Source organism: Ochotona princeps, chromosome 1 (genome assembly GCF_030435755.1).
Source record: "Ochotona princeps isolate mOchPri1 chromosome 1, mOchPri1.hap1, whole genome shotgun sequence".
Taxonomy (NCBI): domain Eukaryota; kingdom Metazoa; phylum Chordata; class Mammalia; order Lagomorpha; family Ochotonidae; genus Ochotona; species Ochotona princeps.
Genome location: NC_080832.1, coordinates 119,540,273 through 119,554,915, shown reverse-complemented (window position 1 = coordinate 119,554,915; position 14,643 = coordinate 119,540,273). Strand labels below are relative to the sequence as shown.

The window sequence follows — 14,643 nt, the reverse complement described above, 5'->3', positions numbered from 1 at the left end:
TGGCTGCTTAGGGAGTAAAGCAGCGGTCCGAAGATCTTCCTCTCTGTCTCTCCTCCTTTCTGTATCTACCTTTCCAATAAAAGTAAAATAAAATAAAAAACAATAAAAAAAGTAGGGAGAGAAAGAAAAACAGAAGGAAAGAGAGTCTCCTACCTGCTATTTTACTTCCCAAATGGCCACAATGACCAGGACTGATCTGAACTGAGTCCATGAGCCAGAAACTCCAGCTGGGGCTGCCATGAGGGTACAGATGCCCAAGCACTTGGGCCATCTTCTGCTACTTTCCCATGATCATTAGCTAGGAAGCATGGGATTCGGGGTGCTTTTACTCCCTTTCTGTGATTTTAGTGGACATTCAGTCTGCTAGCCTCTAATGAGGGTTGTGTGTGATGCCTACCCCTTAGCATATTTCACTCCATCTCCCCTTCCGTGCCCCTATATCGGGGTCCCCCAGGGTTCCCGTACCCGCGGAAGAAATCACCCGACACTCCAGGCTCTGTTTCAAGAGCCACTTTACTTCCAACCAGTCTTTCTTCGTCGTCGTCGTCATCGTCGTCGTCGTCTGTCCCGTCCGTCCGTCCATCCTCTGTAGCTCCCTATAGCTCTCTCTCTGTCCCGCCTAAAACGGGCTGCTTATATATCCTTTTTTCCCTTGGGTCCACTGGGTGCTACCTGATTGGCCAGGCCCTGGAGAGGAGGCAAATTTGCCCCACCTGCTGGCAAGACCAGCTCTCGTCTCTCCGCGGGGCTTTCTTCAGCAACCCGCTCCCCACACCCCTAGTTTCAGAATATTCCGTTTCTGAAAACTACCAGACCTTTTTTCATTTTGTTGACTCTTTGAGTGGTTCTCTTTAAGAATCCAAATCCTTGTTAGATGGGGCAGTGAAAATTAGCTAAGAATTACCTAAGAGTTCCGCAAGAATTATGCAAGGATTCATAAGGGCTCTTCCAAATGAAATAAGACAGTCACCCCCAGAGGTCTCAAAGGAAAGCAGCTGTGTTGGAATTTCTTGCACATTTAAACATAGGAACCTCTCCCTCATTCTCGGTCCCACAACTAGCACCTTCAGATTGTTCCAGGTGGTTAAGAGAAGAATATTTCACACTGCTGTTTACCAAGGGCAGGGACTCAGATGTCCCCCCTCCCTGGAAGGCAGAGATAGCCAGGGAGGGAAGTGTCCTGCTTCACTTCCAACATGCCTGAAATAGCTGGAACGTAGCCAAGTGAAACCAACCCCGCAGAACTCCGTTTGATTCTGCTTTTAGGTAGCAGCATGCTAAGTACTTTAGCCATCACTGCTGCCTGGATCCCAGGAAGTGCATTAGCAGGAAGCTGGAATTGGAAGCAGAGCTGGACTTGAACCTAGAGACTTGGATACGCGATGCAGGTGTCACAGGTGGTGACAACTTCAAATCAACTTTTCAAAATGTGTTTTGTGTTAAGAAAGTAAGATTGATCTTCCATCTCCTGGTTCATTTCCCAAATAGCTGTTTGTTATTAGGGTTGGCCCACGCTGAAACCAGGAGTCCGGATCTCCCATGGGAGTGTTCTGGGTCCAAGCACCCACCTGGGCCACCTTTCCCTGTTTTCCCAGGTGTGTGAGCAAGGAGCTGGATTGGAAGTAGAGCAGTAGGACTCAAACTGGGGCTCTGATAGGGGGAGTGGAATAACCCACTGTGTGGTAATGCTGCTCCCCCAAAGTAGTGGTTATCTATGCTGCAGCCTCCCTATTTATATTTTGACGAGGCATTTACAGTTGAACCAACAGAACCCGTGTCTCTATTCATAACACAGGAAATGGTCGAGCAGAGGATCTGAGTCCCATGAGCTTGGTGAAGGCGATGAAAAGAAGAAGCGAGATTCTCGAAAAAGTGGCTTTCTCAACTTAATCAAATCCCGGTCCAAACCCGAAAGGCCTCCTACCATGCTAATGGCGGAAGAGCCCTCCTCCCCCAAGGGGGCAGGTCGAAGTGCGGCCGTGGACATCACACGGAAGGACGTCAGGGCGGCGGAGCACAACGGCACTCCAGAGCGGACGGAAGAGATCAAGACCCCGGATTCCCTGGAAGAAGGTCAAGGGGAAGAAACAGCAAGGGCGGAGCGCAGCGACAGCAGGAGCAGCCCGCAGGGCGGGCGGAGGTACGGCGTGCAGGTGATGGGCAGCGGGCTGCTGGCCGAGATGAAAGCCAAGCAGGAGAGGAGAGCCGCCTCGGCGAAGGTAGGTAGTCCCCTGACTGCCGGCTGGCTTGTCCTGGTTTCTGCTGTGGTCCCACGTGGTCTCAGTGGGTGGGAAAAAGTTTAAAACAGCAACAAGAAAAAACATGGGCTAATAAAAAAATTCTCAGAGAACAGCCTGGAGCCCCGACAGTGGAGGCATGCCTGGCCCTTTGAAGGTGGGTCAGCTTGCCCAATGCCACCGGCCTGGGTGCTTGCTGTGTGCTAGTGGGCCCAGCAAGCTGGGGGAGACTGAGGCGGGTGAATCCAGGTGCAGAGCTCAGCGTGGGTCGGGAGGATGCAGAAGCAGGTTTTAAGTATGTGAAGACACTCGGTTTTCCAGTTAGTTCATAATTTACTGCCTTTTCCAATCTAAAGTAAAAAGTCCCTTACCAAACTCCAGCTTGAAAGATCAAAAAACAAGTCAGACGATTCTGCTAGAACTGAATGACTTTGAGCATCTCTAACTTGGACAAACTTCGTAGCTAAACCTGGCTCAGTCCCCAAATCTTACATCAAGTGTTGTTTATTCTTGATCTTCCTTTAAAAATATCTTTTTTTTTTTTTTTTTTTTTGCCCATTTCCTCCTTTGCGTACTTGCAGGATTATGTCCTTATTATGGTCATTAAGATAAGTACACCCGCGTGTAACTCAGGTTGCAGTCGCTAGGCATTTGCCACCCATGATGCTGGTGCAAAGCTGCCTTCTCCCTTGGAAGGGAAAAATTGCACTTTTTATTTGAAGTGTCAGAGTAAGAGTTTGCTGCAGTCCACTCTGGATTTTCAAAGTACATAGTAAAGCACACATGGGGTATAAAGGGCTCTTTTATATTACTTCTAGACAACGGGGAGCATTTGCTTATATCCTACAGCCCACCTGATTTTGTAGTGGTGGGAGTTTCCTCCTAGCACTCATGTTATTTACCAAATCCCCAGCTGCAGCCCCTGGTTAATCTTGCCTGATTGCTTGCAGAAGCTGGGGTGGGGCTGGGGAACCACATCCGGCTCATTCAACAAGGGAGGCCTGGTGCCACCTCTCCCGGCCAGAATTCCAAATAAACACTGCACCCAAATCGTGGATTAGGAAGGCACCCAAGGCATTGTTTACATTTTGATTCTTTTTGCAAATTGTAACAATGAACGTTTCTGTTTCACTGTGAGCTCTTTTTTAAATCAGTATCTGGCAGTGATGGGCACCTGCTTTTTTGATGGGAAGATGAGAAGTTTCAGAGTGAGCGTTTCTGTGAACTTCGTGATGTATTAATGTGTCAAAACTGCTAAAATTCTTATGGTGTAGCAGTTATTTGGTCAAGGCTTTGTGCATGATCTCTTAGCGCCATCTAGTGCCAGGTTGAAGCAACCACTAAAATTCAGCACTTGCAGTGCCCCATTAGAATACTAAATACCAGAATAATAAAAAAAAAGTTTGCCAAAAATTAGTTTGCATATGTACACCTGAGGTGCCAGAACTATTCTCTTTATAATGTAGCCACCCGAGCCCCAGCAATGAGTATGCTGTGGATTAAATAAAGGTCATGTTTTCTGAGTTACACCATGGACTTGTATTTAAGGAAAGGGAACTGTGAGTGGGAGGATGTGTCACTTTTAAACAGAGGACAGTGACAGGTAGTGAATGACCACATGTGTTCCCTTCCATCACATCGGCTGCCTGCAGAGAGTCAGAGCTCACCTGTGTTCCCAGTCATCCTTCCAGTGTCACCAGAAATGGTTGAACACTAGGCAAGGACAGCAGGTGTTTGCAGTTTGTATTCATCAGAAAGTTGATGATGAGCAGGGATGTGCAGGCTGCAGGGAGACAGGAGACCTGGGGCTTCCCGGGCCTCCTGGTGCGCTGTCCACCCAGCTTTGATTTTTCAAACAGGAGATAGATATGGATCAGCTGCCAGCCAATGCCAATAGAATCCTGCGGCCTTTTTCCTGTCTTGTGTCCACACACCTCACTCTTGCTCGACCTTTCTTTCCTGCTGGAGTCAGAGCTGAATCCTCTTATCTGCTTCAACATTAAGTGTATGTACATTTTTGCATCGGAAGCTCAAATTTTAAAAATTCATCTAGGCCTTCCTGCTCATCCAAGTGATAGATCTGTGTCCCAGGGTCCTGCTGTGGTGTCAGGAAGATCTTCATTTCCTAGGTCGGACATGGACACAAGAAAGGCTTCTACTGCTTTGAAGATGGCATTGTGGGGAACCACCTGGAGAGGTGGGGAGCGTCTGTGGCTCCAGACCCTGTGGAGGTCATTGACCAGGAAGTAGGGTGAATGCCTCCCACCTCAGCCATTCCACCAGCAGTAGGACCCCCAAAACACACCTGCGTTCTCAGAACTCTTGACTGTACACAGTCATCCCCCACCCCTGGAGGGGACATCGAACACAGTCACTGTCTGCTGATCGACTACAAATGAGCTGCTTCATTTCTTTTTGACTAATCCAACTTGCTCTTTTGCGGGGGATGGTGCTTGAATTTTTCAGAAACTTGGAAACGACGCCTTCTCCCAGGAGCCTTCCAGTCCAGCCTTCAGCAGCACAGAGCGGTTGGATGGAGCCGGAGCCGGTGAGTACTGCCGTCGCCTCCTAGGGAATACTCTGACCCTGTGTTTGAGAGAGGAGACTCTTCCTCCTTGACAGCACGCGCATCTGTGTCTGCGTCTGCATCTCTGCAGTGCAGTGTTCTCTGTCCCTCTGACTTTTTAGGTGTCATGAAAGAATAGTGATACCTCCTGTGGGAGGTGGAGCTTCACGTGACTTGTGCAGAGTGTAGGGCCCTCATTTTGCTGCTTGAAGCTCTGTGCTTGGTTTTCATATCCGTATGCAGAAAGAGTTGGACAGTGAGTCACATGTAGCCAGCTTAATGTTGCCAGAAGTTTGATGAAAGAGGTGGAATGGATTCAAGTAGGCCGAGGGATGCCTGACTAGAACTCTTCTCATGAGCCACGAGCTTGCAGCCTTCAGTACAGCTCTCCTCACTTGGAGCCTACAGCCAGAGCCCTAGCTGACCACAGGTTAAGCATCCCTGGGGCAAAACGGGAATTCTCCGAAGTCTGAACCTTTTTGAACACTTCTAGGATGTTCACGGGTTTCCAGCCAAACACTGCATAAAATTGCCTGCAGGCTGTATGTCTAAGGTGTGTGTGAAGCATAAATGAATCTTGTATCTAGGTGTGGACCCCAACTGCAGTCTATCTAATTATGTATACCCAGATTTTGAAAAAAAACAATTTGAGATGCAAGACACCTCTGGTCTCAGGCTTTTCAGAAAAGGGGCAATTAGCCTGTACTGGTGAGCAGTTTGTTACAGCCTTGCCTGAGACTGGATTGGAGGAAGCAAAGGCATTGAAGGACCACCGCTCTGGGCAAGTGTGTGATGCCTCATTGTAGATGCTGGGAAAGATGCTTGCATTCTATATCGCAGTCCCTGGGTTTGAGTCCCAGCTCTGCTTCCAGTTCCAGCTTCCTGCTCGTGCACACCCTGGGGGCAGGAGGTGACAGCTCCAATATTTATGTCTCTGTCACCCAGGGTGAAGATTTGGCTGGAGCCGCTGGCTACTGGCTTTAGCTTGGGCCCACCAGCTGTGAACAAGTAGATGGGGAACTGTGCCTGTTTCCCTGCTTTTCATATAAGATTTTTTTAAAAAAAAAGCAGTAACTTTAGGGAAGTTCTTAAAAACCAGTACATCTCCTCAGAGCTGGCTATGGAGCCATACACTGTGGAATAGCCAAATTGGCCATTTCTGGCATAGTCAGAGGATGTCAAAAATGCCCTGACAAATTAGTTGATTGGCTTTCTATAAAGAATGTGAGTCTTCTATAGCACATTTTGATTCTAAGATCTTAGAATTCCATGTTTCTAATAGGTGCAATGAGAAGTGATGATGAATATTCTATTATTTATTTAGAAGGTTTTAAATTTTTTATTGGAAAGGCAGATTTACAGAGAGAAGGAGAGACAAACATCTTCTCTTCACTGGCTCACTCCCCAAGTAGCCACAACGGCCAGAGCTGAGCTGATCTGATACCTGGAACCAGGAGCTGCTTCTGGGTCTCCCCTGCGGGCACAGGGTCTCAAGGCTTTGGCCCATCCTTCGCTGTTTTCCCAGGCTGCAAGCAGGAGCTGGATGCAAGTGAAGCAGCCAGGACATGAACTAGCAGCCATATTGGATCCTGGCACATGCAAGGCGAGGACTTTAGCCACTAGGCTACCATGCTGGGCCTTATGATGGCTGTTCGAACAGACTTCCAGCTTCAGAGTATTAGCATGATCTTTAGTTTTTAAAGGGAAAATATGCTTTCTGTACCCATTTTCATTTTAGCGCCTAAACTGCACCCAGGTCTTCCAGAAAACCGCTTCGGTTCGGGAACACCGGAAAGGAACCCGCGAGCCGAGCCCAGGGCAGAGATGGGCCCGAGGTCTCGCAGCCTGTCAGGCACACCGACGAGCCCTAAGCCCCTCCTGCAATCGCCCAAGCCCAGCCTGGCCGCACGGCCCACCATCCCGCAGAAACCCAGGAGCTCCTCTCGGCCTGGTAAGGCTCTCGGCTCAGGCAACTCATCGTTGCAGGAGGTTTCTTGGGACTCATTGATTCTGTTTACTTTTTCACAAATGGAGGAGCACACAAGATTTTCTTGATGTCCACAGAGTATGTTCGTAGTAGGACTAGGGAGAGTTCAGGCATGGAACATAATGGAGGAAAAATTTATAGCAATGAACTGTTTCAGAGGAGGTTTGCTTCTGACGTTTGCATCAGCAAAGTGTGTCATCTGAAGTATGCAAACAGTTCTTAGAAATTATCTGTATTCTGTTTGTATTTTGGCTCCCCAGTTGCTCTTGCATTATATGAAATTAGCTGAATTCCCAACATTGTGTTGCATGAAGCATTGTTTTTTTCCTTTTTTTTACTATTTCCATTTATTGCATACTTCTTAGTGTACCGAGAACTATGCTAACAAACGGATGCCTTCATAGATCTTGAGAACTGAAAAGATACTCTCTATTTTCCTCTCCACCATGGCTCTGAGAGATGATCCAGGTCGTGATGCCTTGTCATGTCTCTGCTGTATTAGTTTTTTGTCAAGTGCCTGGGAGGAGATTCCTGGAAAGGAAGTGATTTGTTTTGATTTAGAATTTGGAAGTTCCCAGATCAGGATCAGGTGGCCCAGTATCTGGCACCTGGTGGAGGCTGGCAGGAGTGGAGCAGATAGAGAGGTAGGCGGGCATACACACACACACACACACACGCACGTAGCAGAGGACGCCCTCCTGTGACAACTGCCTTCTGAGGACATGCCCCAGGAACCTAGACTCCCACCAGGTCCACGTATTAGAAGTCATGATTAGATAAGTCTCTTCATCAAGTGTTGGCATCAGTCTATTAGCATAAAACTTTTAGGGGTTTCCGTGTGTGTGAGTTTGAGGAGTCAAGTTCTGCTCAACCCATATCACCTGCTTATGTGCTAAAGGAAGTGGGAGACTCACGTAGGAAGTATGAGGCTGGAGAACATTTGTGTGCAGTATCATGCATGCGCACATGCCCACTTGAGAACTAGAGTGGAATTAGGAGACGAGAATTGTGGTCCTTTTGCCGTTTTGTGTCTTGGCCTGGTGGGTCATTTGACCTCTTCGTGTATCCACTGATCACCAAACTCATGTCTTAAAGTCCATGGGCTTCCCCATTATTCTGAGTGATCTCACCATGTTGTGTGGCGCATGCACTGGCTACAGGCATGCCCGTTTGTGTGTATGCACATACATTGGGACTACTTTACTGGTTTCAACATCAGGTAAGCCTTGGAGGGGGCGTATAAATATTGCCTGTTTTAAGACAATCAGGAAGCTTTTGCGTTTGAGGAAGAATAGCATGGGATTCATTTGCAGTCTGTTCAGTTATCAGCTCATTGAAATTCTGTGTCTGCAGGATTGAGTCACATCTGTGCAGATTTTAACCTTTTCTAAGCATTTGATTTTTTGTTTTCCTGTGGATGTGACTTCACAGAGCAGACACACAAAACTGATTTTGGTCCAAACTGCTTTATAATGCTTTCTCTGTGTGTGCTGTTTACTGACTCATTTGTTTTGAAAGGCGTGCCTGGTTACTGATCGGGCACTCCAGTTTGTGGACTTGCTTGATTTGTGTGTTTGTCTCTCCATAGAGGACATTCCAGACTCTCCATCTGGCCCCAGCTCCCCTAAAGTTGCTCTTCTTCCACCTGTCTTGAAAAAAGTTCCTTCAGACAAGGAGAGAGATGGCCAGAGTAGCCCCCAGCCCAGTCCCAGGACATTTTCCCAGGAAGGTAAGGAGCTTTTCCCCTGTGTCTGCTCCTCCCAAAGAAAGGACTCTAACTCGGGACTTCAGCCACATCTCTTGGATTATATTTTCGAAACAGGGATGTTTGTTAGGTTGGAAAGTTGATCCAGTATTATTGGTAACATTAAATCTTAATGAGGAATGAATAGGTAATTAGGAGACGCTCTAGAACCTGTTTGCAGCATGTCTGCAGCTCCTCATGAGTTCGTGACTTATTGGTGCCACCTACAGACTTTTAGAGGTCATTGTTTCTCAGAGTAGCAACCTCTGGTGGCCATAAATCCCAAACCAGAGAGATCCTACTGGGCAGTCTTGTCTCTAGCCTGAGAATCATACATGCCCGTTATTAAAGGTGCTGGGCCTGCATGGACACCACTAGCACATCATCGCACTGTTGCGCTCCAGCAAGGCAGATGGTCCCCTGGAGTGCTTTCTCCTGGGAGTTGCACTGAATGGCTGCCGGGTATCATCAGAGATGGGATGTGGTTTGGTGGCCTCTGCTTCAATGCCATTTCTCTCACTCACTTTCCCCTTTCCTTTTAATGCACAGTTGATATTCAAGTCCTGAAAGTGTAAGATGAAAGCTGTCTCCAGGCCTCCATTTTAGAGTCACCCAAGTCACCATCTGAATTGAGGTGGCTCCCGACTATGGCCTGGACTTGCGTGCTTCATTTGATGCTTGCTACTTTAGAATTCTTTGCCCTCATAGCTCAGGCATCTTCCTACAATGGCCTACTTTTCCTTTATTGGTAGTAGACTTGGGTTGAGTTCAGGAGGTATAGTATAGGAGGAGTATAGGAGATGTCACTGAGTTCTGTGTCTGTGGCTTGGCCATCTAATGACATTGCCTGCTTTCTCGTTCCCTTTGCAGATTTGTTTTATGGGTAGAAACTGCACCCACCTTTTGACTACAGGATAAATGGAGGTGGGGTTTTGGCAAAGACTAATAACGCACTGCTATTAGGAGGAGAAGCTAAAGCCAGGGCAGGTTTCTGGTATCTGGTCATTTCACGTGGAATAGATAATCACAGGGCTGAGTAGTGGGAGCCCAAGTCTCTGAAGAGTGAGTGCCGAGGAATCACCATTGTGGACTGGGTCAGAGTGGCCTGAGGAAGTGAGTGTCCCCTGAGCACCCTGATTTTACATTTTACCCTTCTCCCATCACTACCCTTATTTGCCCTCCTTCGGGGACTGCTGACTGACATCTTTATTTTGAAGGAAGCTTAGAAAATGCTTGACAGCATCAGTTGGAGAGAATTTGAGGGAGGTAGAAAAAGGAATGATGCTGGTAGAGTAGGAACGTTCATTTTATGATTTACACAATGATAAAGATCAGAAAGTTGAGTAAAAATTGTTGTAACATTTTTGGGGGAAATTCCATCTCCTAAATGTCTGTAGCTGATGAAAACACAACTGGGGCTAGACTGTCAGCCTCCCTGGTGAGAATGTGTGTCATGAAACAAAGGGTATTGGATAGCACAAGGAGGCTCTGTGCTGCCAGGAAACAGCTCCGTGTTCTCTCCCCCAGGAAGTTGAACACAGAGTGAGCCATTTATTCAAACATTTCAGGGTTTCACCAGTAGATGTCTGATTTTCTTCCTTGGTACGGGAGGAGCAGATGTTAGCAAAGGTTCACCCTCCTTCTCTCCAGCTGGACAATGAGGACTGCAGCCCTGTAAACAGCATTGTTGCCCGTTTGGGATCCTGAATAAGTTAACCACAGGGATTATGCTGGTGGAGCATTCCTGTCGAATGGAAGATGGATAGGAGGGCTGAGAATAGCTTGTAAATGTCCTGGGTAGTCAGGCTTGAACTTTATCTGATTTCTCTGTCTGCTAAGGTGACCTTCAATGATAGCTGCTTTGGAGCCCCATCGGTGTCTTTGGAAACGTTTCCACTTGTGTTCACTCCTGTTTTCTTGTTTGTTATTCATGCTGGTGACTTCCTTCCCTTGTTCTTCTGTGCTTCCCTTGGACTAGCGTGCCCAACTCATTTCTGAAACAGGTAAATGGCTCTGTTCTTCTAGGTGGTTACACAGTGAGTGTGAATTGTCTTTCATCCATCATGGAATCCAAGTGGTAACTCTAGGCCTTTGTGTTAGTACCTTTTGGGGGCAGACTCAGAGCTCACCTCATTTTGCATGAAGTTCCCATGATGTTGGCTGTTGAGTTCTATAGGTAATGGTGTATTTGCCAAGGACCGACACTGTAGATTCCTTGAATCTTAAGTGGGGAAGGGTGAGCTGATTTTTAATTTTTCATAGAGGTATTTTCAAACATTGTCAACACATTGTATCTGCTAATCAAAAGGGTAAAATGAATCCATTTTCCTTAGTAGTGCAAAGAGGAGATTATTACAAAAGACATTCAGATCATGGCAGTGGCAAGCCTTCCAGTGGAGGGAAAAGATCTTCAGAACTGTACCCCGCCATTGCAGAAGAGGAATTGAATGCAGTTGGGCACAGGAAGTCACAGCCAACAAATGGTTAGAGCCTTCGATTTTCATCCCTCGCTGACCCAACGCTTATGAACTGGCACTAACAAGAACAAACTTTAATTGAGAAACTTCTATCATAGGATGAGTCATGGATCAAGCAAACAGCAGAGTTGGGGGGTGTTTTTGTTCTGTTGGGATTTTGTTTTCTTCTGAATGGCAATGCGATGGTCCTTCCATTTGAGACCAAAAAAATTTGACTTGAAAGTTTAAACTTAGAAAAATTCTCATGAGACATGGATCAAGTTACTTCAGTGACTTGTTCTTTCAAACTTTGACATCAGCAGTAAGGTGTGTTTTTGTACTTGGGGTCATACTGCCTATTCTTCCTTTATATTTTCATTCTTCTGTTTGCTTTCTGTAAGCACTGGATTACATACTTCTAAGAGAACAGAGTTTATCCTCCTAGAACGTAAGCACTTTCCACTCTTCTAGAAAAGATTAATGAAAAACCTCTGACTTAATTCAGACTTCGGGATGTACCTGTGATCTTTGAGTGGACATTTCAGGAACTGTTTGATAAGGAAGAAAAGTACCATTCAGGAATAATTTTACTGCATTTTCCAGCAGTTTCTCTATGGACACTGTCTTCACTTTGCCACTTTAACAAGTCTTAGTATGCTCTGTTTAATTAAGAAAAATCCTAGGAAACAAAGAGACAAATTTAAAAACAGTTTTAACTTCCAATTGGAGATTTTTAGAACCAGCATTGCTAAATCAAAGGAAATGTCTTTTCTGAGACTAACGTACTCGTCCTCTCCCTGGTCATCAAGTTTTATTAAATGTGGCTTGAGAATTCATTCAAAGAAAATCTTGTTACCACAAGAGAAGAATCAAGCATTCCAATCTGTAAACTATCCGTAAAGGATTCTTGCTCTTGGAATGAGACTCTTCTCTTTGTCTAAGACCTGATCAGGTTTAGGGCAAGTGTGTTTAGACCCCGTGGATCTAGGTGAGTGGCACAGCATTCTGGTTTTAACTCCATAGCCCTCACTCCTTCCTAAGAAAGTATTCAGAAGACAAGTTAATGGATGTAATCTTATTGTAGGGATCAGTTATCTTCATTGCAAAAGGAAACAGCCATTCTCATATTTGAACATGTGTTAGAGATGTCTAGTAATCTACCTCAAGACTTAACAGCCCCAAGAGTTAGAATACCTCAAGACAGAGTTGTCTTTGAGAAACTTTTCTTGCTGTGGAGTTAAAACACAGAGAGGCGTTACCAGCTAGTCACCAGGGACATTAGATTCAGCCTGCCTTCTCAGCCACTGGATGACCATTCTGCCCTCACTTGCCTGCTGTTTGGGTAGAAACCAGCTAGATGATGAGGTGCCCATCTGGACACCAGCTGCAGCAGGAAGCCAAGACCGCAGGTGTGTGGGCCAGTCATATCACCCGAGGGGAAACTGATAACAGTTGGTTTTTTAAACAACTTCTCACATAGTAGAGTCGTTTGCACACACAGTTAATAACTGTTTTTCTCTCTGTAAGAAATTTTCTTTGATACTGCCAAGAAAAATCTCCATTATCTTCAATCCTAGAAAAGTTACATGCGTGAACATCCAAGACATTTTTTGAAAGAATTATATTTGTTCTTGAATGTGTCAAGTCAGAACCTCTGGCTCTCCATTGCTTTTTTGTTAGGACATCCAAGATCTTGTACAAGATTCTAGATCCTAGAAATTGACGTTTGAATGACTGTACCCATTGACTTAGGCCACTTGGTTGCTGACAAAACACCTCTAATGCAGTGTCCCTTCTCTGAGAACTGCTGAAAACACACACACACACACACACACACACACACACACACACACACTCACATGACTGTTAAAAAACTGATCACCCAGTAAGGCTTTGAGTCATGGTAAAAAGAGGATAAACACACCAGCCCATATCACAGAAAAGCAAGAAGGACAAATTCTGTATCTGTCTCAGATTTTCCCATGACCCCATTAGCTGAAATCCTGCTTTGTGATGGGCTGTCGCAAATTTTGGTGGAATTAAATAGGACCATCTTATATTTGCTTTTCCGCTTTGATTTCTTATATTACCGACGAGAGTTTCAATTAAATTGATTTTATGTCTAATATTTTACTTTTGTTTTGTTGGTGCCAATTCTAGCACTTGACTTCATCTTTGAGAATGCCATAGCAGTTTGATTTCTGAATAGTTCAGTTAAAAAAAAAATAGCATTTAGCAGAGCAATTACCTATATCAACATGTAGACTTTCCTTAAAGTCTCTATGAGCAGATTTATTTATACTGAAACCATTTTTTAAATTTCCTAAATGATGTATTCATGAAACAAACAGAGGCTATTGTTCTCAAAGCATGCTGTGTATTTTTGTCATGATGATTATGTTTAATTGTCTGTATTTAAATATTGATTTGACAGGTACAATGCTCCATTTCTTTCACTGGAAGTATTTGTATTTGCATTTTTTTAATTAATTACATTGTATTATGTGACACAGTTTTATAGGTACTGGGATTCTCCCCACCCCTCCCCCGATGGTAGATTCCTCCACCTTGTTGCATAACCACAGTTCAAGTTCAGTTGAGGTTCCTTCATTGCAAGCATATACCAAGCCTAGAGTCCAGCATCTTATTGTTTATTTGCATCTTTTGAGTTTCATTATTGTTTTCTCTCTTTATTGAATTGCAAGCTGCGATGCTTTCAGCCTATGCTTTTTTTTTAATTTAAAATTTTTTTTCCCATGATACAGTTTTCTAGGTGTAGAAATTCCTCTCTCTCCTTCCCCCCCCCCCATGCTATTTTCTTGAAGGAAATAGATGCTTTTGGTTTTGTGTGTTGTGTTGGGCCTTCTGTGCACAGGGCCTCGGATTCTAAGATTCCTTTTATGTGTCACCTGCTTCTCCCACCATCAACCCACAGCCCATCGGCTGTGGCTTGCTATCTTTAAGTCAGTGCTCTGTTCAACTTTCTCTACCAGATCCAGGTCCCACTTCCCTTTTATGAGTTCTGCACAAGAAATTTAGCAGTTGGTTGGCATTTTTGGCTGTTGCTAGAAAGCATAAAAAAAACAAAGCCAACCACGGATATTATTTTAAGATCACTGTCATGTGTTGATTGGGAAAAATATGCATATCTGTGGAAGTTACAGCAACAAAAATCTCAAATGTTGCAATGAATCTTTAATTCGGAGTTCACATGTGTGTTTCAGAGGGTTTTAATTACCTGATACATTTGCATGTATGCGTGTACAAAGGCAAATCATCTTCAAGAGTGACAGGTTTCATCTTGGAGCCTCTGTGAGCGAATTATTGCCAATATAGACAGGATATGAATATGCAGGGGAGTGTTTGTGTTGAATAAATCACCTGCTATTTGCTGGAGTATCTTTTATTACACAATTTTAGTGGCACATGGGATAGTACCAGATATGTGTATTGGCAGGATAGAGACACTCTAGTAATCATAATTATAGCAATGCCAACATTGAAGAAATACATGAAAGTATCCTGATGTTAAGACTTCTTTCCCCCTGGATAAAATTAAGCCTTCAATGAAGCTGTTTAACAGAAGGTTGAGGTGAAACAAATTAGTAAAAACTCAGAATCTTCAAACTCTGCTTAGATCATCCTTGAATGTA

The 14,643-nt window shown here is 44.9% G+C and overlaps 1 protein-coding gene across 7 annotated transcripts in view; it reads left to right on the top strand.

Moving 5' to 3' along the window:
* Positions 1-14,643, top strand: part of CARMIL1 (capping protein regulator and myosin 1 linker 1) — a 323,242-nt gene that overhangs the window by 305,314 nt on the left and 3,285 nt on the right. For 3 of the 7 annotated variants that reach the window (XM_058667053.1, XM_058667087.1, XM_058667095.1), the window contains 5 exons: positions 1,796-2,219; positions 4,704-4,785; positions 6,542-6,754; positions 8,379-8,519; positions 10,868-11,017. In XM_058667053.1, coding sequence (XP_058523036.1) covers positions 1,796-2,219; positions 4,704-4,785; positions 6,542-6,754; positions 8,379-8,519; positions 10,868-11,017 — 1,010 coding nt within the window. The remainder of the gene's footprint in view (positions 1-1,795; positions 2,220-4,703; positions 4,786-6,541; positions 6,755-8,378; positions 8,520-10,867; positions 11,018-14,643) is intronic. The other 4 variants (XM_058667065.1, XM_058667059.1, XM_004593085.3 and 1 more) reach the window with 4 other exon arrangements.